Source organism: Diadema antillarum, unplaced genomic scaffold (assembly GCF_040938485.1).
Source record: "Diadema antillarum isolate AM-2024a unplaced genomic scaffold, OU_Dant_1.0 seq00001098_RagTag, whole genome shotgun sequence".
In the NCBI taxonomy this organism is placed as follows: domain Eukaryota; kingdom Metazoa; phylum Echinodermata; class Echinoidea; order Diadematoida; family Diadematidae; genus Diadema; species Diadema antillarum.
In genome coordinates, this window is record NW_027271915.1 from 1072192 (window position 1) to 1095838 (window position 23647).

The following is a 23647-nucleotide window of genomic DNA, read 5'->3' on the forward strand; positions in this document are numbered from 1 at the left end:
CTCACCCCCCTTGGGACCCAAGGGAGGGGGGTAGGATGGGTCCAAATGGAGACTTAAATTGTACATGTTTATGCTCTTCTTGAACACTCCTTGATGAATTCTTCACCGAACTTGGCAGGTAGCATGTGTAGGGGGTGAGGATCTCAATTTGTTCAACTAGGCACCATGCTCCCCTTGGGGGCTAACATTTAACATCACTTTCACTTGCGAATAATCGTGGTAGTAGTGGTTGTTGTTGTCGTTATGGTTTTCCCCGTCGGATGTCGTGGTCGTCGTGGTCGTAGTTGTAGTCGTAGTCGTTGTTTGCCGTGCGACCCGGTGTGCCTGCTCGACCTGGGGCTCGATCCAGATGGACGTGAAATCTTGGCACAGAGCGGTCATCGTCGACGACATGCTAGTCGCGAGGAACCCCGAAGGGATCGTCCCGGTGGATGTAAAGTTGCGGCCGGAGGTTTCGGGGAGCTGCGTCGAGTGAGGGGGTAACAAACGAAAAAATAACATAAGCGAAATGAAGTCGACTCAGCGGCGTGATACGTAGGCCATCCTCAGAGGACTTGAATTCTGAAGATGTGATCTGCAGTTGTGAGTTGCCATGGAAACACGTAAAGGAAGATATTTCCTCGCACATATATTTGGATTCTGCGAATGCAGGAAGATTGTGGCAACGTTCGGTGATAATTTGAGAAAAAAAAATCTTTCAATTCGATCTCATGTTATGAATTTACCAAAACCTTTGGCTACTTCCGTGTACAGCTCTGTCTAAATGGGAACCGTACAACAATTTTTGATGTTCAGGTTTAAGTTTCTTCAATTTGTCTCCCTCTACAGATTTAATTTCTTAAGATCGCAACTGCTGATCTGTACTTTAACAAACATGTCAGAAGAAAGGAACCAGTGTGACTCGAACCTGTCATCTACTGATTTTCGGGTAGCGACTACTACCACCATAGCTGGTATGTTGTTTAATGGGTATCATCACTTTTTGAGGTAGCACTTTGTATAATGGACAAGAGGCTCTTGGAATCAAGGACTATTTGTTTCACCTTGATGACTTCTCCGTTCGAGATACCCTGGACGTCGACCGTGTCATCCAGCTCTCCGATGAAGCACGTCTTATTGTGGACAAGGTGGTAGGCCATCAATTGCTGGGAGAGGTAAAGATAAATGAGTGTGCAATGAGCCGAATGGGTGTCTATAGTAATAGGGTAGTCAAGTTTTTTCAAGTTAATGAGCAAAATGTTCATTGAATATGTTTAAGGAAAGATGGTGGTCGGTCTAGTTGGAGTTTGCTCTATTTCGTTTTCCACAGTTTTTTCTTCAGCTTTGCTCATTATTTTGGGTGGAATATTCGTCTTTTCAAGGAGAGTTTGAGTTCATCTTTAGCATTTCAGATATTAACACAGCAGCGATCTCCCTATTTGCCATGTCAAAGTTAATCCATCCACGATTGAATCGCTTCAATCATGTAAAAGTGATAGAAATGTAAGCCTGATCATATCAAGGAAATGATGTTCTATGAGTAGAAAATCGTCAAATTATTTTTACATTACTAAATGCGCAGTGTGTGGTCGAAATTAAACACTAGCTGCCGTCTTTTTTTTTCTTCGTTTGTTTGGTCTCTTATGAGCTCCATATTCTATTTGCCGTTTATGATTTTTATTTTTGTCAGCGACAATAAAGAATGCACAAAGTGAGCATGGAGAGTGTGAATATTGGTAAACAAATTTTAGATGTACTGTAGCTTAAAGAAAGGAAAGAAAAGAAACAAGCATGACAAGGGTTGTTACACTCTTGTGCTAAAGCAAGCATTTTTTTTTTCATATTTCGAAATAACAGCAGGATAATGAAGATAATTTGCCACTGTATATTTTCAGTTCGAACAGCACCATTTAAGGCACATTCTTTTTAATACCGGTAATCGAAAAAGACAATAAACCGCTACTCTGAAATTTTGCCAAAAATGGTGAGACCATCGCCGCCAGAGACGGCAATCCAACTTACCCGTCCGAAATCGTAGATTAGGGTGGCGTTTTCCCCGTACCCATCCCCTTTGAGGTCGATGACCAGCAGGTTCTGCTCGTGGTCGTACCGACAATCCTCGTCAAAGCGATGGTTGTTGAAAGATCCTTGTCGATGAAACGCCTATACCATTATGAGAAGCAATTATGACGTATAGAAATACTTGTGATGAGAAATCAATTTTCACTCTAGCAAAGCACGTCTTAAAGCATACCTCCCTATAACGTGTATTGTCCTGGATTTAATCATAATTTTGGGCTTGTTCATTATGATACTATGTGTTACAGAAAAACATTTCCCAATATATGATCCTTAATAGTTCAAAAACTATATACATGTATCAGAAAACACTGACATTGATATGTACAATATCAATAGCTGAATACTGTATAATTTTGTACGAGGTAATTTAAAAATGAAAGCATAACTAAGTTTTATTGAATTCAAGATTTATTTCTAAGTTAAGTTTCAGATTTTGCTCTATTTTCAGCCCTCTGTACAAATATATACATACTCTCTAAAAAAAATCGAGTGAAAATTGAAGATTTTGGAGTGATCCTTGACGTCACTCTAAAACGAGTGCAAATGAACATTTTCACTCGAAATTCACTCCAATTTCACTCTAAATTCACTCTTTTTTTCTATTCACTACTTCAAGAGTGAATATTTTCACTCGATTTTTGTTAGAGAGTATATATACATATATATATATATAACATATATATATGTATAGAGAGAGAGAGAAAGAGAGAGAGAGAGAGAGATCATAAAAGTGATACACCTTACGTATTTTTCTCGTTTCACAAAATAAATCATAAGTATCACAATTATCATAATTGCATGTGATCTCACAATGCTGCTATCAACTATGTCAACTATAATGAAACATTTGGAAAAAAGCAAATCAACAAAAATTTAAAACGCAATGATAGAAAAAAAACCAACGAGGAGTATCATATACGTTAATAATATACGTCATGTTTTGAAAATCTTCATGAATCTTGCTTTACACACCATCATCTACAACATCAATATTTAGAAAGAAAAAGTGTAGCATAAATATCATCAAACATGTCAAAAGGTTTGCTGTACTAAGTTTTGGAACCATAGGGTTAATCATGAAGACTATAACATTTTGGGCTAACTTCATTGTCATTACTCTCATGATATCTTGTGTTTTCGTATGTTTCGTCATTTTTCGTCATTGATACGTGCTATAAACTTTTAAATCATTATTATTGGGTATATACATTTTCACAAGCTATAGGTTCCTAATATTATCCGCGTTATTCATTACTTCCTATATCATGTATCTGAAATTTATTGTCTTGTGTCGAACTTCTTTCTTGAAAAGAATTGGGATGAGAAAAAATTGTATAAAATGTGGAAAATGGAACAGTGATAAAAGATAATCTACTATAATGAATCATAGATTAAAGTTTCAGTAATTTAGAATATAAGCTGAACCGTGTTCAGACTGTGCATACCTTGTCAGTTGAGCTCACAGATTCGTCCGGTTGCTCATTTTTACATGAGACATTCTTGTACATGAGGGTTAACATGAGCAGGACGGCGACAACGAAAGCGACAGTGAAGCAGAGAGCGATGAGAGCTAGCGCAGAACGAAGCCACGACTGATGCCAGCGACCAAATCAGTGCAAGAATGAGAAAAATGACGGAAAGGTTACGCTTAACCTCGATACAACAGATACGGCTTTATTGAAAACTCAAATTGACACTATAGTTGTCAATCAATAATCACAATACAGTGTACTTCATGTAATTTTACGATATTGATAGTAGGTCAGCAAAATGGATTTAATGTTATGGCAATTCCATTAAACATTTAAGTCTCGCCGTTCGTGCATGTGTATGTGTGTGTTTGTTTGTGTGTGTACGTGTGTGTTTGTTCCCAGCGTTATGCCTATAAAGTGTGCATAATCATTTGAAAGTAGCAACCCTTATCACAACCAGTGACAACGAAAGCTTTTCTTTGTCTATGAAATTTTTCACGCATTCTCTTTTCGATGTCAGTTTATATTTCTCTTCTAGCATTTTGCGGGATGCCTGTTGCTATAGCATCAATTTATATCATTTGCCGATGATACTATTTTTTTAATTCTCATCAGGATTTTGAAATGTTTAGTGTTCCTTAAATATAGAAATAGATAATGTTTCACAATGGTTTACATGCAATTATTGTCGTTAAATATTTCCAGAACAATTGTCTTTTTTTTTGCGTTTCACATGTTTTTTTTTTCACAAATTGATAATAACACTGATTATGATGTATTGATGGATTGCCTTTAACTGAAGTGAATTTTACTAAGTTTTGAGGAATAACATTCGACTCCAATTTAACTTGGAATGATCATATTCATAATATTCACACATCTATGTCCAAAGCACTGGGAATTTTATACCGATTGAAAAACCTTATATCTCAAAAGTCTGTATATAATGCTCTGATATTACCATAACATACTGCAATATTCATGATATTACGCGGGGGAAACTGTGGCTTTAATAAGTAGAATGAATTTGATTAATTCTTCAGAAACGAATTATGTGATTAATCGTTAATTCACCTTATACACCCTCCGATCTTTTTTTTTTCAAATCAGAATAATGAAAGTTAATGATATCCATACCTTTCAGACCGCAATATTTCTGAAAAAATACACGTATAATCGTTTTTCTAAAATGTTTGATTTTTTTTCACTGCAAACTCTGCATTCTATTCCTACCCAACGCGTCAATCATCCGGTTATCATTTCGAAAATCGTAGAATCACTACAGCCCGAAATCATTAAAACATCATGGACCTGACATCTGGAATGCTCTGCCTTTAGATTTAAACCGTGTTTATCATTGAATACTTTTAACAGAAATACTTTTAAACTAAACTGAATGAACACATCTAAATGTACCCTTTAGTGCATGCCCATAGACAAACAAATTAAAGTGTCTCTTCAAATAAGCGGGATTTATATGTGGTATATCATGTACTAAGTGTTATAGCAGAAAGCGCATACAGGGTTGTGAAGTTGATCATACTATGTTCGTATTATTCAGCAACTTTTCAAACCGTTTTCGCGCGTGTGGCGAGGCTGCACGAGCTAGGTTTTTATTCACAAAAGTGCTGATTTCCAAGTGATTTCTAAGTACAAAAAGTATACACTGTGAAATGCAGGCCTTGTATTCGCCTTTCAACTATTTTTTTTTTCAATAGGAATTTGAAAACAGCATAGGACAAAGCAACACACTTGATATGATTATGTCAGTACACTGCAAAAAATCCGGTGTTAAATATGAAACACCGAGCTGGTGTTAAATTTCCGATGCTCATTCACACCTCCGGGTGTCATTTCAAAATTTAAAATTGTTTTTTTGAATAGTTTCTTAATTACTGCACTTCTTGCTGATTTTGAACTTCAACAAGACGATAAAGAATTTTCCGATAAAGTACTTGATTTTTGAAAAAAAAAAACGTGTAAACACATTTACATCACAGTAACACCAATGGAGGGCGCTGCACTGCGGCGATTGTACGGTCTCCATTTTCATCTCACTTTGTCTTTTAATTCCTTCATCTTTGAGTCGACGTCTTCAATATTGTTTTGTGACATATATATTTATTTTCCTTTATTTGTGAAATTTTTAATGGAGACTGTTGTAAAGATTTTTATGCCGTAGTGCATGACAATAAATGATCTGAATCTGAATCTGAATCTGAATCTGAATCAGTTGATGTGGTCCCCTATTGAAGCTGGACGGGTGTCATACCATTAAAATTAACACCACCAATATCAAATCAACACCATGCGGTGTCATTATTGAATTAACTCTAGCGCAGTGTCAAAATATCACCAGCCACAGTGTCAAATTAACACCACGAAGTGCCAGGTGAACACTTTTTAACACCGTCACAACACATTTTCTACACCTGTGGGTGTGGTCCTCTATTGAAGTTTGATCGGTGTTGATCGGTGTTAGATTTAACACCCATGGTGTTAAATCTAACACCGAGGTTTTTTACAGTGTACAGGATTATAGACATTCATAGCCGATGTAGACTCATTATTCACTCAAAGAGCATGCCCACATACACACACACACACACACACACACACACACACAACCTAATTGGATCAGAATCGAAAGCTCGTTCATTTCACACTTTAATACGTATAGCCAGTAATCCCACTGGGTCAGCAATGTACTTGATTTAGCCCTCGACCATTGTAGACTGCATTATTACACAGGACCACGTAAACGAGAGGTTAGCACAAAACTTATTAATCACAGTAAAAAATATTTGTACTTCCAATTAATAGAGGCACTAGAATGAAACTCAGTGGCGGATCCAGAGGGGGGCGCAACCGGCGCACGCCCCCCTTTAATTTTCGTTAAAAACAAAGAAAATAAAAAGAAAAAAACTGCAATGAAACCCGGAAGTGGCACCAGAAATATTAGTCACGCCCCCCCCCCCCCCCCCCCCCCTTTACAGAATTCCTGGATCCGCCCCTGAAACTGCACGAGTTCTTCTTACCTTTTGGCGTGGCTCTACCAAAGTCTTTTCGTCCGGCATCTTAATAGCGGTCATGGCGTTTCTTTTCCTACCGCGAAAGGGTAATAATACTTTATACTATTTTGTCTGCTATATCAGCGGTATCTGCGGGCTGCTGTGACCAAACATGCATGCCATCAGCTTTTATAAGCCCCGTGAGCTTCGGCTGAGTGATTCAAGCTTTGTTCTTTACTTATAAGATCCAACTGCGTAATTATTGTAGTGACCAATCGCTGCTTCAACCGTAGAACTAGCTCAACGCAGTCTACCAATCAGAGAAATGGTCTCACTGGGCCAATCGACCTGTTTATTCATTGATTGAGGTGGTGCAATCTTGATTGGTAGCTAGGGAGTTTGGGATATTCGCCTCCATGGTCTTTGGTACCATGACGATGAAATTATGGAGATCAGAGTGACAAAACCATCCTCACTTCCCTATACAGAGACATTGATTCGCTCAATAACAGAATCATAAGAGAACATCGGGAAGCATTCGTATAACGTGATAAAATAATAATGATAATAGTGATGATAACAACAATAAAAATGATGATGATGATGATGATGATGATAATGATAATGATAATAATAATGATAATAATAATAATAACTATTATTATGATGATGTCTTATCTACCCAGGGTAGCCTCTGCAGTGTTGCCACTGCTCTACCAGAGGACCCTGCTATTGTTATCACCCTCGCGTTGCCAGGTACTCATTTATACACCTGGGTCGAGAGGGACACAGTGGGTAAAAACATCTTGTCCAAAGACGTAAGCACCGGGCGGGATTCGAACTCCGGTCCTCCGATCGGGAGTCAGGAGTTGTATCCACTATGCCACAGCGTCCCCCCACATACGACAGCGCCCCATTAGAAACATTCAAAGGTGCAGACTCCTCTAAGATGTCAGTGGTAAAAGTATCAGGGGTAAAAATATCAGCAAAATGTCAAAAGTAGAACACTCAGAAGTTTTAAAAAATGTCATATCAGAGGTAAAATGTCAGAGGTAAAAATATCAGGGGTAAAAATGTCTGAGGTGAAACTGTCGGGAGTAATCCCAGGTTAGAGATGGAAATGTCACAGCAAAAAACAAAACAAAAAACAAAAAATCGCAGACAAGCACTGCTTTTCCACAAGTATTCAGTTGTATTTATTCCATGTTGATAATTTTGCCTTAGAATAACATTAAGAACAGGAGTGATTCTGAGTGAAAATATTTATTCCTGAGATAGGATTTTATTCACAATACTTCTGATGGGCCTGTTCACTTCGTTTGAACTTAAAGCACAATGAAATAATTATGTTTGTAGGGCCTAAGTTGACGTGCGGGTATTGTTATGATATTGGAATTACGGATTGACTGGATACGAGGCGATCATTGCCGAAAGAATTTGGGCGTGGAAAAAAAATGTATCTAAATGTGAAGTTATCAATAATCTGTGACGAACCATAGTTCGGAATCCTGCTATACTGTCGGATCCCGCCCATCTGGAATCGAGTTCATAAACTCCCTCCTGGGTGTCATTTAATCGTTCACCGCATCGTAATCCCTATGAAGGGAGAATTGAATCAACGAAAGATAATCATATCAAACAAAAGTAAACTCAAAATGAAGGAAACAAGGCAAAATGAAAATTGGCAGACATCAATAATGCTAAATGATAATACACCTGTGATTTCCGAATTAAACTACAAACATGCACTAAAAAAAAAAGCTTTTATCATTTCAATTATTTTGTAGTGTATTTGACATGTGACATTTTCCCTCTTAAATCATTACTTCTAACATCATTACACCTGACATTTCGACCAATCTTACTTCTGGCGTTTTACCTCTGAAATTATTATATTTTAACTTTTTTTTACCTCTGGAATGTTTACCTTATGGTAACATTGTTTCAGACTCATCGAGACTCTATAAAGACCCTCAAGCTCATGAACAGTCATGCGAACATTCTCCCTGCCTGGTATACACTTTGCACTTATGCTTTATTACTGTATCACGTCAGGGCAACAAACTATTATTTGCACTTTTGCCCATTACATAACCTTACGTAATGATACCCCTTTCATTCAAGAGAGGAAGAGGAGGGGATTGTATAGGGGATATCCCGACCTTTTTTGTTTGTTTCTTTGTTGTTGTTTTTTTACCACATTACAACCTTCAAAAGTGGAAGAGGAAATGGTAGGGGAAATTCGGAATTGTTATACTTTTTAAGCACTTTCTTATGTATTCGTAGAGATGTTGACGTTGGTATTTGTAGTGAATTTAAAAAGAACGCGAAATTTGTACACTGATCCCTTGAAGAGACATAATATATATGCACAGTATAGCAGAAATTAGTTTTGAAGATTGCGCATACGGGGGGGGGGGGGGGGGTCCTTAGGCATTATTGGGCAGATGCTCCACCCCCGGTAAACTTTTGCGGCAGAAAGATCTTTGTCCTTAACATAATCATGTTCCATGTTAGTTCAGTTCATTCGTATCAATTCCGAACAGAATACTGCAAATAGGCATTTCTTTTTTAGACAACAACCACATGAATTCAATAGTCAGTATGGTCAGTCTTATTTCAATATGTGATGAAAATCATACTGAACTCCAGTAATACGCGAATTCGGCCACCAACGCACAATACAAGCAAATTCATCTGAATTTCTAAGGCTGTGTCAATACTTCCCCTTTTGGGTCAAAATCGGCTTTTAATACGCTTTTAGTTCAAAACACGGTTGCGTCCTTTCTCACTCTGATATAAACGCCGTTACTCTCTAAAAAAATTGAATGAAAATATTCACTCCTAAAAGAGTGAATACAAAAAAAGAGTGAATTTAGAGTGAAATTGGAGTGAATTTTGAGTGAAAATATTCATTTTTCACTCGTTTTAGAGTGACCTCAGGGATCACTCCAAAATCTTCGAATGATCCCTGAGGTCACTCCAAAACGAGTGAAAATGAACAATTTCACTCAAAATTCACTCCAATTTCACTCTAAATTCACTTCTTTTTTGTATTCACTATTTTAGGAGTGAATATTTTCACTTGATTTTTTCAGAGAGTACAAAACGCCGTTTCAAAATGCAAAAATATGTGCGTTTATACGACCGGCGTTTCTGACTAGTCACGTTTTATGGGCAAGCATAAACACAATTATAGTATACTGTACGTACGATGAAAACCAGATATAATCAACCAATTAAAGCATGACGTCGTTTGCCTATCGGTACTCAAGATCAGTTGTAATTTTCTTATGCTATGTTATGGTCTACAACTACAGTGTGATTGTCATAAGTGGTTGTCAAGTGAAGTTTAATTCAATGTGAGTAAGCATAAAAAATATGGACATTCCAAATTATGCATCATGAAATATAAGCTTGCTGTTTTCTAGTGAAGAACATACTACGACATGTCCGGCACTGTATAGCGAATTTGATTTTCTGAGTGGCCCACATTTCAACGAGTATGTCTTTCATGTGGGCCTTTCTTTTCCAATAACACAATTATTTTGAACATTATTTTCACACGTATATATAATATCTAGTATTGTTGTATACAATGTATAGTTTTTCCCTTGAATTTGTATCAACAAAATGTGATATTGGAAATAAAATCTTAATTGAATTGAATTGAATTGAATTGAATCATCACTGTATGATTTTGAATTTTGCCGCTTTCAGAGCTTCATGGAAGGTTGAAAAAATGAGACAAGCCAAAAAATCTTTAAAAAGCTCCATAATTAACCAATTATGTAATTTTTATGTGAACGAATTACCATATTATATTATATCATTACTATATATTTTAGCTTTTTTTCCTCTGACATGTTTATCTGGTACATTTCAATACGGACATACATTATTTACCTTGTGGTAACATTGTTTAAGACTCGTGAGACCCTAATAATGAAGAACCCTTCAACTCATGACCACTCATGCGAGAACTCACCTCCACACTTTGCATATTCTTTATTTGGTCACGTCAGGCAAACTCGCACTTTTGCCCATTACATTACCTTACGTAATGATACCCTTTCATTCAAAAGAGGGAGAGGAGGAAGGTATCTTAGGGGATATCCCGACCTTTTTGTGTTTTGTTTTGAGCACATTTCAATCTTCAAAAGAGGAAGATGGAATGAAATTCGGAATTGTTTATATTTTTAGCACTTTCTTATATATTCCTAGAGATGTTGACGTTGGTATTTGTGATGAATGTAAAAAGAACGCAAAATTAGTAGCTTGATTCCTTGATGCGACCTAATATTACGTAAAGCAAGATAAATCTTTAAAAAAAAATGCAGATGCAAGGGGGGGGGGGGGAGGTCCTTGGACAGTATATTAGGCAGATGCTCTATCCCCGATGAATTTTTGCGGCAGAAACACCTTTGTGTTTATAAAATAATGATATATCAATATATGCATATATATATATATATATATATATATATATATATGTGTGTGTGTGTGTGTGTGTGTGTGTGTATGTGTGCTATGTTACTTCAGTTAATTCATATCTTTAATTTCTAAACAGAATACTGCAAATAAGCGTAATTATTTTCGAGACCTCTTAAGATATAGGTAACAACCATGTGAATTCAATAGTCACACCGCAATCCAGTAATTGACGAATTCGGTCAATAGGTATTGACAATACAAGCAAATTCATCACAGTTTTTAATAAAACTTCTCCAGAGAGAGAGAGAGAGAGAGAGAGAGAGGCGTATGTTGCACCCAAGATCATTTCAACACATGAAAGTTGGGGTTCGGTGTAAAAAAAAAAAGAATAATGATAATATGTACGTATATATATATATATATATATATATATCAGGGGTAAAAATTATTCTCCATGACATTTGCTCCTGCGACAATCATAATTGCTCCCGTGAAATATCCTCACATCAAACTAAACCTAAAACTCTATCATAATCCTCACCCTAACCCTCAGTCCTTGGAGGAAATAAGACCGGAGCAATAAATGTCGCTGTAACAAACGTTTCGTCAGCAAAAATGTTACACGGTTCAAGTTCCAGGAGGGTGAGCCCTGGAGTAGATTCACTCTCCGGCGATGCGGATAAGTAGCTCGCATGCGTTTACGTATAATATGTCGTGCATTCATGTAGGCTACAGTTCTCCATTTTCAGCTAGGCACACAACGGCATGCTTTTAATTAGTTGAAGTTATCTCCGGTTTTCATCGTTCAGTAAGCTATAATACCTTTACTCAAGATCATTTGTAGTTTTCACATGTTACGTTATGGTCTACGAAAAGAGTATGATTGTCATAATTGGTTGTCAAGTGAAGTTTAATTTAATGAGAATAATCATAAAAACTAGGGTCATTCCTTATATCATGTAGTCATCTTTTAGTGAAGAACATTTTGTAACATGTCTGGCATTATCATCACAATAATATCATGATTTTGAATTTCGCTGCTTTGAGACCTCATGAAAGGCTGAAAGATTAAGAGAGCCATAATATCTTGTATTTTCAGGAAACTTGTATTTTCAGGGAACGGACACTCCATAATTAGTAAAGGCAAATTATGTACTTTCTACGTGTACGAATTAACATCTTTCAGCACGTTTTACACACAGAGAGAGATATGCTTAATTCATATTGAACAATAACCTTCATCTGAACAATTCAGAGGTGCCCAACAAAAAGTCAAGGAAACGATGACACAGTACAGCAATGTCACGTGCCAGTATTTTATACTAAGAATCGATATCAATTTAAAGGGATCGTATATAGTTATCATTTTTTGACAAGATATCTAAAAACCTCTTATGAAATATGAAAGAGCATGTAATTCCAAGAGGGATTCAATGTTTATTTGATGAAAATTGGTTTTGAAAAGGCCGAGTTATCGAAAACAGAGCGATCCTGATAAAGTGTGGGAACCACATTTTATTACGATCGTTTTGTTTTACTTTGTTTTTGGATGTTTCAGCTATTCCAAACCCGATTTCAATCAAATAAATTGTGAATTCCTCTTCAAATTGTATGCTCTGTACTATTTCATAAGTGCTTTCTTGGAGTCTCGCAAAAAAAGTTAAAGCCCAATTGTCACCTCCACCAACACTGTACTATCCCTTTAAGCATGGAGTGGAAATGCCCTATGCTCCATGACGTCAACTCCCTTTCGCCATTTGCTTGTTTGTTGTTGTTGTTGTTGTTGTTGTTATCACCAGCGGGGGAGTTTGCAGATGAACGACTCGACGGTGAACTCGTTCTCGATTCCACAGTCTAGATCGTTCCAGTTGTAACCGATGTCGGTGTTGAACGACGCACAGTCCTGATTGCCGCCGTGGCTGTTCGGCTGGCTCGACCCCCATGACGTGAAAGTGACGTCAGACCCATCGCTCCATCTCCACGCGCCCTCAACGTCTTGATCGGTAAGACCAATCCACACTCTGGTAGCCACCTGAAAAGGGGAGGATAAAGGGAAATCATCACACACACAATTAAACATGTACACGAATTTAGGGATACAGAACAAACGTGCAAGTTGAAGGAACTTGCATTTCTACGAAACTGAATTACATAATTTATTAACACAGGATTCTGCATTCGTCGAAGACTATGAGCAAGTTCGGAGATAGCTCATGTGCACATGGGTACAAATGACCTTTCATTTTTCTCAGTTGGCTAGCCACGTTACTCGATTCAAATAATGCATCGGTTTGCCCAACATAGCAATTTATGGAACTCTTATTCAAACAAAGAATAAACCTAAGGAGATCAAGTGACCAGAATGGTTTTCCAATCAACACTTTGGGAAGGATTCATTTCATTGTGCTGTTTTGAATACATTAAAAAAATATTTACTTGTTTTTCTTAACATTGCCAAAAACTAGGCTTGCTGTCAGCTTGATGTACTGGCAGGCACAATTTATAATGATTGCATGAATAATCATTGCATCACAGGTGTTTATCTCAGTGAATTTAAAAACCAACGTGTCTCTCAGTACAAATGACCCTTTTTTCTGCTCATGCTCAAACTGGAACCCCGAACTGGGTAATTATACTAGTACTCTTTTATGAACGTGCATTCATAATAGCGGCAAAACAGTAACAAACCGAACCTCTAGCAACCTCCATAATACACAGGATTCTGCATTTGTCGAAGACTATGAGCAAGTTCGGAGATAGCTTATGTGCACATGGGTACAAATGACCTTTTATTTTTCTCAGTTTGTTAAGCACGTCACTAGATTCAAATAATGCATCGGTTTGTCCAACAAAGCAATTTATGGAACTCTTATTCAAACAAAGAATGAACCTAAGTAGATCAAGTGACCAGCATGGTTTTCCAATCAACACTTTGGAAAGGATTCATTTCATTGTGCTGTTTTGAATACATTTTTTTTTTTACTATTTTTTTTCCTTAACATTGCCAAAACTAGGCTTGCTGTCAGCTTGATGTACTGGCAGGCACAATTTATAATGACTACACGAATAATCATTGCATCACAGATGCTTATCTCAGTGAATTTGAAAACCAACCTGTCTCTCAGTACAAATGACCTTTTTCTGCTCAGTGGCATGTTTAAAACTGGAACCCCGAACTGGGTTATTATACTCTTTTATGAATGTGCATTCATAATATGTATACAACAGCGGCAAAACAGTTCCTAATGTCTAACGGCCTCCACAACTTGTAGGACAAGATAATTATAATCTTCAGCCCACTGATGAGAACCTGTATACCAGTATTGTTTGGAACCCGCATGGATGGTGTGAGAACCTGTTCCTGGAAAAGAACCTTTACAATGCTTACTGGAAGAAATTAGGTGCGTATGTAGGAGAATTCATGAGAGGGGACAGATAAGGATATCTAACGGACGAGCAATAATAACTTTCACAGCATTGTCTTATTCTTCATACACTGTGCCCTCTTCAGCATAATCGCTGTTCTTCCATCCAGAGGGCCTTTACTATCAAGTCAGCCTTGCCAGGTACCCGTTTCTACACTTGGGTCGTAAGACTTATGCCATCGTGGGTAAACGACATCTCGTCCGAGAACGTATAAGCTCCGTTTCTAAGGCAAGAGTCCTATCCACTAGACCACAGTGATGCCCCAAGAAACTTACTCTCTTGTTTCGAGTGGTATCGTAGAGTACTGTGAGGAAGTCGTGCTCTTCTTGGGAGTGGATTGAAGCCAGATGCCCCAGGCTTAGCAACGTCCCCGTTTCCGAACACGGCACGGAGAAGGAACGGCAGTGCATCTCTGCAGCATCCCAGGTTACGTTCTTGAAAGTAAAGAATCTGTATCAATTTTAAGATAAAATGTAATCCATAAGAAAAGAAAAAAGGGAAAACATTTCAATTACTGCTTACAGAGTGAGAGTAGGTCCTAAATAAATAGAATAGTTATATACATGATTCGTGACAATTGGAATAATTGGACTCACACTATCACGACTATGAGAGGTATGGGATTTTGAATTGTAAGTTTTATAAGTTTTATCAAAACAGTTCTAATATTTCGTCCAACCATAATAACAGGGTCATGGAACCGAGATGGCTTTTCATGCTATAAGACAAAAAAAAAGAAAAAAAAGAACGGAGAAATTGTGGGGGAAAATGGAAGAAACAAGCGCGAGAAAACCCATGACCGTGAATTCTCTCGTTCTGTTGTTCATTCTGTGACGACACGATCGCGTTTCTACCTTTTCTGAGTGGAAGTTCACTTTTCAAGGGCAGAGCACACTTCCCATATCAATGGCTATTGTTAATAACGAGCCTGTACAAGTTAACGCCCACATGTGTATAAGATTTCATGGCCATCCAGACCAAACTGTGTCATTTCAGCGACCATGGTTACTATACCAGCATGTATGAAGAGTGATACTTGAAAATAAACATAATATTTATATCAAAGAAAATATTAAAAAAAAATCTGCGTTTTTTTTTTTTTTTGTTTTTTTTTTTTTGGGGGGGGGCAACTTCCTACGAACGAACTTCAAACTTACTTTAATGTTTCTAAAATATGCATTTGAACACTGATCAGGTGTCAAGCTAAGGAGAAGGCCAAAATTGCAAAGTGACAAAAGGCCGGCTAATGTTACAGTTCTTCATTTTCAAAGGCTTGTAATTCCAAATATGAAATGAGGTTCGACATTCCGAATGTCCGTTAATCTAGCTGAATATAAAGGAAGGTTTGTCATTCGAACTTCATTCCAAATGTCCGTTAATCTGAATATAAAGAAAGGTTTGTCATTCGAACTTCATTTCATTTTCAGATTATCAAATTCTCAGAATAACGATTTCATTTTCGGAATAACGAACCTTGGGAATAACACATCTTCGGAATAACGCTACTTTAATGTTCGGAACAATGAACGATGTAGCTACAGCTGTATTTCTTGTTTGGATTAACGACCATCTTGGTATTGGAAATTTGTGTGTTTCGGCATAACGAATCTTCGGAATAACCCTTATGCGACTGAAGATCCGTAAATAATGGTCTATTGTTCCCTATCTAGAAGGTATAGCAGTATTACACTCATTTCGACGACTTTCTGAATTCTGGAAAAAAAAAGGTCACTTTACTGCACTGCATGTTTATTTTTGTGTAGTATAAGTTATGTATATTTGAAAGCCTATCTAAGACTTTATCAAGAGACTGGCGTGTCACATGAATAATTCTGGCATACTTTTATTGACCTCTGACCTCTTTTGAATTACGTCATTATTCAATATGAAAACAGTAAACCGTAAAACAAAAACAAAAAACCGGACCGGGGGGGGGGGGTTCGGGCGTTTTAGGGAGTAATCTTATGGACGGTTTCGGGCGGACCAGTTACAACAATGGAATAACGAACATCAACCCATTTATATAGCTTAGAAAGTAGGTCATATGATTATACCTATTTCAAATCTTACTATAATACCGCATGAATGACATTTCTAAACTTTTCCTCCTTGAAAAGCAAGGATCACCTGATCAAACTACCCCTTGCTCGTTGGTTCTTTGATGATAATGTTGATGAGAAGAAAAATGGCAAGAGATCATAATAGCAGCGAAAAATTGCCTCACCGATAGCAATTATCTCCAAAGGGAGTCCAGAACGGAGGGCACCCACAAGCGCTTGCCTCCGATGACGGGGGAAGCGTCACCAGCAAAGCCGCAGTAATGGCCAGGCCGCCGAAAAGGACTGATTTCAAGTTTGCCATGGCTGTAAGAAAATGAAAAACGCACAATTTGAGACGATAATAGTTACTATCAGTTCATCTAATATGTCCTTATCATGATAATGCTCGTATATCTCTGCTAAAATCATCAGTTAGAGTTAGATTTCAGACAGCACTATATTTCAATATCGACAACTTGCCGACATGCACTGAGTCGATCTTATAATTTTGACGTCCCGGAGTAAGCTATTATATTGCCACTGTTCAGAGGTTGAATTTTCAAGAGAAAAGAAGAGAAAGCATTATCCGGTCTAGGCATTCAAAACAAGCACTGACTGTCGCATTTCAACACTTATGTTTCTTCACATGGTCTTAAAAGCAAAGTAAGAAACATACTTGCAGACAAACGTGAACCAACTTTCTATCATATAGTTTTATTTCAAGCGATTAAGACGACACCAAGAAGAAGGTGACGAAGTAATGGTCTTCATAGTTTAACGTATAAAAAATAAACAAATAAATCAATGAATAAATAGATGAATAAACAAATAAATAAATAAATAAATAAATGAATAGATAAGTAAGTAAATAAATAATTAAATAGATAAATAAATAAATAAGTAAAAATAGTAATACAGACCAACAGAAGTCGAAAGAGCGAGATAGTCAGAACGAGGTTCAGTCTCCTCCTCACCGGATGATAGTACCCCAAATGTTTGAAACAACGATTGCAACACTGCTCTAGGATATAGTTCGTGAACCTTTGCAATAACCAGGCCACTCCCACTCCGAGTGGGTCCAGGTATGAAATTCAATACGACATGAGATGATTGCATGGTAGGTGTTAGTGGTTAGGATTGCAAAAAGTGCTTTTGCACGCTACACAAACACAGGAATTATGTTAGCAAGGTTTCAGTCAATGCTTTGTCCAATTCTCGCACTCATCGGGCTTCTTGTCGGTTAATGTGCGAATCCTCGAAATATTTACTTTACGCGCCCATAAATCCAACGTACCATGTACGTACCAATCCGTTCATATTATCATAACTGACTATGCGTTTTAATGCGATTAGATAATGATGTGTAGACAGATGATGTATAGGGATACACATTGGATAACTGTATAAGAGAATGGATGCAGTATGCACTCACGTGTTGATTCGACTATGTGTAAACACTTTCATCATGATTGATACTGATGTAGGCCTATATCAACTATTCTGTGTCTGTTACTTGCCTGATGTTGCCCTCTTAATACGCCTTGATCAATGAAGATCATTTACCTATACCGACATAATACCATTAGCGCATCGTGATGTTTACTGCATGTCTATCAGACAAAGTTTAGATCGCAGAGTTCAACAGGATATTACAGTCTGTAAACTTCCTGATGACGGTGTGAATAACCATGGTAATATCTTTCCTAATAATGTGAACTTTTAACTCCTTTACACATCAGTCCATTTTGTGTCATACACTTCTTATCTCCGACGTAACTACGACTTTATACGTTATACAACACTCTCTGGATTCCAGCCGTATTCACAACTATACACACAATAATAATTGAATTGTTATACACTTTATTCTTTTACAGCATGACAACTTGTAACAATAGATAAGCCTCTTCTAATAAGTATCATTGAATAAGAACCCTCAGGTATGTGGTATAGGCGATTGTTAACACAGTAACATACTGTACCATGTAATTTTCAGTATACTTCATCGAAATTTGATTGCCTTCTGTCACCGAATTATTCAACATCGAAAGCGAGATATATCATTCTTTAGCATTAAATGCTCACATATTTGAAGCGAAAAAGTTGTGTATCATCTCATCACAATAATAAGCTTTCTATACAATCTAACATTTCGTCGATTTCAGAACCTCACGACAAGTTTCAAGAGAAAAAGAAACAACAGGAACACGGAACCTCGAAGTCAAACCTGTTTCTATCTTACAGAGAATGTACTCAAAGTAGTCTTTTGCAAAGGCGGCTCGCAATGGACTCGTATACGGCGGGCGTTGGACTCGCACGCACACAGCAATCGAATGGAAGCGAGCTGTGCGTGTGCTGAATGTCGAGCCGCCTTTGCAAAAGGCTATAGGGAATGCGAACACCACACAATCATAGCAGAGAGAATTCTGCGTGTATATACGAACTTCTTTTAGCAGCTTTTACAAAGATGAAAACATGATTTCATACTTCTATCAAACAATGACTTTCATGTTGATAATTCAGAGGCGTACAATAAAAAGTAAACCAAAATGATGACGCAGTACAATAATGTCAAAAATTGGAAGAATTTGTATCATTTTGAATGTGAAGTGAAAACGCAATTTATCGCTCGATCCATGACGTCAAGTCCCATCCCCTTTTTTCACCAGTGGGGGAGTTTGCAGATGAACGACTCAACGGTGAACTCGTTCTCGATTCCACAGTCTAGATCGTTCCAGTTGTAACCGATGTCGGTTTTTAACGCGAACGACGCACAGTCCTGATTGCCGCCGTGGCTGTTCGGCTGGCTCGACCCCCATGACGTGAAAGTGACGTCAGACCCATCGCTCCATCTCCACGCGCCCTCAACGTCTTGATCGGTAAGACCAATCCACACTCTGGTAGCCACCTGAAAAGGGGAGGATAATAAAAGGGAAATCATCACACACACAATTAAACATGTACACGAATTTAGGGATACAGATCAAACGTGCAAGTTGTAGAAACTTGCATTTCCACGAAACTGGATTGTATACTTTATTTAATTTAATTTCATTTCTTTTCATTTTTTTTCCATCTCCAACAGAACTTGCAAGTACATTTTTCCTTCCACATGAAATATAAATACATATATACGTGAATATTACAAAGTGTGATAAGTGGAATTTATGGATATACAAATAACAAAGTGAAAAAGAAAAAGGCACACACAAAATAAACATTCTGAAATTAAGAAAATGCAGGAGATGGGGGAGGAATGCTGAAGAAGCAAAACTTGTAGGGTGCATTCCCCCAAACATATAACATCTTATATCATTGATCTTCTACTTAACACATGAGATTAAAGGGATCGTACAGTTTTGGATGAGACCTAATTTCAGGTTTCTAACATTTTTCGGTGAGATACTAGTAATGAGAAACCTCTTATGAAATATGAAATAGCATATAATTCTATGAGGAATTCAACGTTTATTTGATGAAAATTGGTTTTGAAATGGACGAGATATCCAAAAAAGAGCGATTCTAATAAAGTGTGGGACCCACACTTTATTACGATTGCTTTGTTTTACTTTGTTTTTGGATATTTCAGTCATTCCAAACCTGATTTTCATCAAATAAACTTTGAATTCCTCTTAAAATGGTATGCTCTGTACTATCAGTGTTTTCTTGGTATCTCACAAAAAGTTAAAAGCCCAATTCTCATCTCCACCAATACTGTACTAACCCTTTAAATTTACCAAAAGAATTACACAAACTGCAGACTACAACTACAACTACAAACTACAGACAAACTACTACAAAAAAAATCCTAACTACCCCTAGACAAACACCAAGACAATTCCACTAATTGGCTGTCATGCAGAAACGCAGAAACTAGAATAGGAAAAGTAAGACAGAAAGATGAAGAAGAACTGATAATTTGGTTGGAAAATAGGAAGAAAAAACAATGTCGATTGAGAAGACGAAAAGTGATGAGTGAACGGAGCCGCTAAGTCATACGCATAAAGTGGAAGTCAATATATTTTTAATGATGACGTTCAAATGAATTCTTGTAATTGTCAAAAAAGAAATTCTTCAACTTAAAGGACAAGTTTACCTTCATAGACATGTGGGTTGAGTGAATGCAGCAATATTAGTAGAACACATCAGTGAGAGTTTGAGGAAAATCGGACAATCCGTTAAAAAGTTATGAATGTTTTAAGTTTCTGCTCAGTCACGGCTGGATGAAAAGACTACTATAGCTTGTGCTGTCACATGATTACAACGATATAAAGAAAGAATAAAGAAAATTCAACATATTTCCATTTTTCTCCCATAACAAAGAACACTCGACTTCTCTCTTTCAGAAGGCAGGGGGAATAATATTACCCTTAACATACGTCAGTAGCAAGTCGAAGAACTGTGCACTTTATTCAAAAAGTGCAGTTTTGTGAAATTCTCTTTTTGTTTTTCTTATATAGTTGTACGCATGTGACATCATACACTGTAGTAGTCTCCTCTTCCGGCAGTGACTGCGCAGATACCTAAAATGTTCGTAACTTTTGAACGGATTGTCCACTTTTCCTCAAACTTTCACTGATGTGTTCTACTAATTTTGCTGCATTCTCTCAATCCTTATGTATATGAAGGTGGACTTGTCCTTTAACTTTAAAGCAGTTCAAACTTGGGGCCGTTTTTATATCATTACTAAGGTTATTCCGAAATTTTGGTCCTACAAAAGTAAATGTGGATTGAGTAAATAATATGGTCCTGGTTAAAGGCAAATGAAATTCGGTAGAATGACGAGTTGGGTATCTGTGGAAAGAATTATACTTCACAAACGTCCCGGTAAAAATGGGAGGTAATAAATTGTTACTAAATTTATACATAAATTGACCAAGATAATAATTATAAAGATCACTTACTTTTAAGATCTTCTTTTCAAAAAATATAACGTCAGTATGGGATCTCCAAGAAACATTGCAAATTATACGAAGGGCTTTTTTTCTGGAGACGTAGCAGTCTATCAAGATGCATTGAATGAGTGTTTCTCCAAGATATAATACCGTAATTAAGATGAGGCAAAATCAAACTTGAGTATTAAGGAGGGTTGGAATGGGAAAATGAAACTTTACTTTATCTATAACACCAATATTGCAAGATATTATGTGACAAATATTATTAATATGTGTCTTCCATGAAAGTTTATTATCAATTGTCAATCCTAGAAATTTCATTGATGAAACTACATCTATAGCAGTATCATCTAATACAATATTATTGGGAAGACTATCCAAAGAATTACTAAACAACATACATTTGGTTTTAAGAAGGTTCAAAGACAATTTGTTGGATCTTATCCAGTAAAGCAACTTTTTAAGTTCTAAATTTAAGGTATCCACCAAAATGTGGGGATCCGGATGTGAAAAAAAAAAAACACATTTGAATCGTCTGCGAACAACAGAAAAGATAAAACACGAGAAACATTTATCATATCATTTATATACGTTATGAACAAAAGAGGTCCCAATAGACTTCCTTGAGGAACACCGCAAGTAACAGATTTCTTTGTGGAACTGTGACCGGGAAAAGATACAAACTGTTTGCGGTCAGTAAGGTATAGCTCCTGAACCACTCCAAGGCCTTCCCACGGATATCATAGTGACATAATTTATAAAGAAGTATTTCGTGATTGATGGAATCGAAGGCCTTGGAGAAGTCCAGGAAAACTCCCACTGTATGGTGATGTAGGTCTACGGCTTAAGCAACTTTTTTCAACAAAGGACAGGATAGCATGAGATGTGTTGTGCTCTTTGCGACATCCAAATTGAAAATTAGATATGATATTATGCAAATCAAGAAATTTAAGGAGTCTGGAATGTACAATTTTTCCTAACAATTTAGAAATCGAAGACAACAGAGAAATTGGTCTGTAATTGCAAATATCTTCTTTATTACCTTTCTTATAAATTGGAATTACTTTAGCGAATTTCATTTCCAATGGAACAACACCATTACTTAATGATAAATTAAAAATATGAGTTAATGGTTCCACAACACTCTCACTAATGTTCTTTAAAGTAATATTATCAATACCATCCGGTCAAGAGCTTTTTTTAATTTTCCAAATTCATAATAATGTCTTTTATTTCTAAACTAGTGACAGGATAAAAAAAAAAGTGAGTTGGAATTGGGTAATGCAAGAAATTCATGGAAATTCGTTTGAGATGTGGGTATAATTTTAGCGAGGTCATATCCAACCTGGGAAAAACAATGATTAAATGTATCCGCTATCAACACAGGGTCTCTTATTTCAACATCATCCAGTTTAATTCTTGTTACTCGGGGTTTATCATTATTTTCATAAATGGCGCTGTTTATTAACTTCCAGGTCTTATTCACATCATGTTTGAAAAGGGATATCTGGTCCATATGATACTTCCTTTTTTCATTACGCAATAATCTTGTAAGAATACTCGAGTATTTTTATACAGTGTATTCACGATGAGATTGTTCAGTGCGTTTAATTCTGTCCGCGTAATATAAATCATTTTTTTTTCGATTTATGGATCGTAAAAGAGATTTTGTTATCCATGGAAGTCTGGGATGTTTCTTTATAACCAAACTGTTTAACTTTCACCAATGGAACATGTTTATTTAAATGAGATTTCAAAATTGCCGTAAATACATCAAACGATAAATCAGTATCTTGAGACTCATATACACTTCATTCCAATTTTCTTCTTGTAAACTATTCTTCAAACTTTGTAGATTTTCAGGTGTTGTTTTCTTAAATGTTTCTTTAACGGAACTAATAATGGGTTTAGCGATAACCGGGACAACAGTAAAAATTGGAAAATGATCTGATATATCAAACAAAATAATATTTGATTTAGGAGTACGCATGATATTACAAAATATGTTATCAATTAAAGAAGATGTGTTATTTGTAACCCGGGTTGGTTTAGTTATAAGTGGCAAGAAAGAGGCAGAGAGCATAACATCAAGAAATTCCTGTGGGGCACTTAACGTATGATACTTTTTAAAGATGTCTATGTTAAAGTCCCCAATTATAAAACAATCTTTATTAATGAAAATTGGATTATGAGTTAAATCCTGCAAATACTCTAAAAACAAATTACTGTTGGAATTAGGAAGTCTGTACATAATAGCGATCAAAATATTCCTGGAATATGGGATGTTTATTTCAATGATAAGAGATTCA

The 23647-nt window shown here is 36.7% G+C and overlaps 1 protein-coding gene and 1 pseudogene across 1 annotated transcript; both read right to left on the reverse strand.

The window, feature by feature from the left end:
• Window positions 1-200: 200 nt before the first annotated feature.
• On the reverse strand, window positions 201-6610 carry LOC139743599 (uncharacterized; annotated as a pseudogene).
• Window positions 6611-12616: 6006 nt separating this feature from the next.
• LOC139743617 (echinoidin-like) lies at window positions 12617-17421 on the reverse strand. The gene is made up of 4 exons (XM_071654093.1): window positions 17364-17421; window positions 16629-16767; window positions 14680-14854; window positions 12617-13010 (listed from the first exon to the last, which is right to left on the reverse strand). Exons 2-4 carry the CDS (start codon window positions 16763-16765, stop codon window positions 12771-12773), a joined length of 552 nt encoding a protein of 183 aa, XP_071510194.1. The 5' UTR covers window positions 16766-16767; window positions 17364-17421; the 3' UTR covers window positions 12617-12770.
• Window positions 17422-23647: the final 6226 nt, after the last annotated feature.

Bases quoted from the DNA above. Each gene is read 5' to 3' on its own strand.
- LOC139743617 (XM_071654093.1), bottom strand. From the start codon at position 16,765: ATGGCAAACTTGAAATCAGTCCTTTTCGGCGGCCTGGCCATTACTGCG. The intron at 14,855-16,628 runs GTGAGGCAATTT...AAATTGATACAG, and splicing joins TTTGGAGATAATTGCTATCG to ATTCTTTACTTTCAAGAACG. The intron at 13,011-14,679 runs GTAAGTTTCTTG...TCCCCTTTTCAG, and splicing joins ATACCACTCGAAACAAGAGA to GTGGCTACCAGAGTGTGGAT.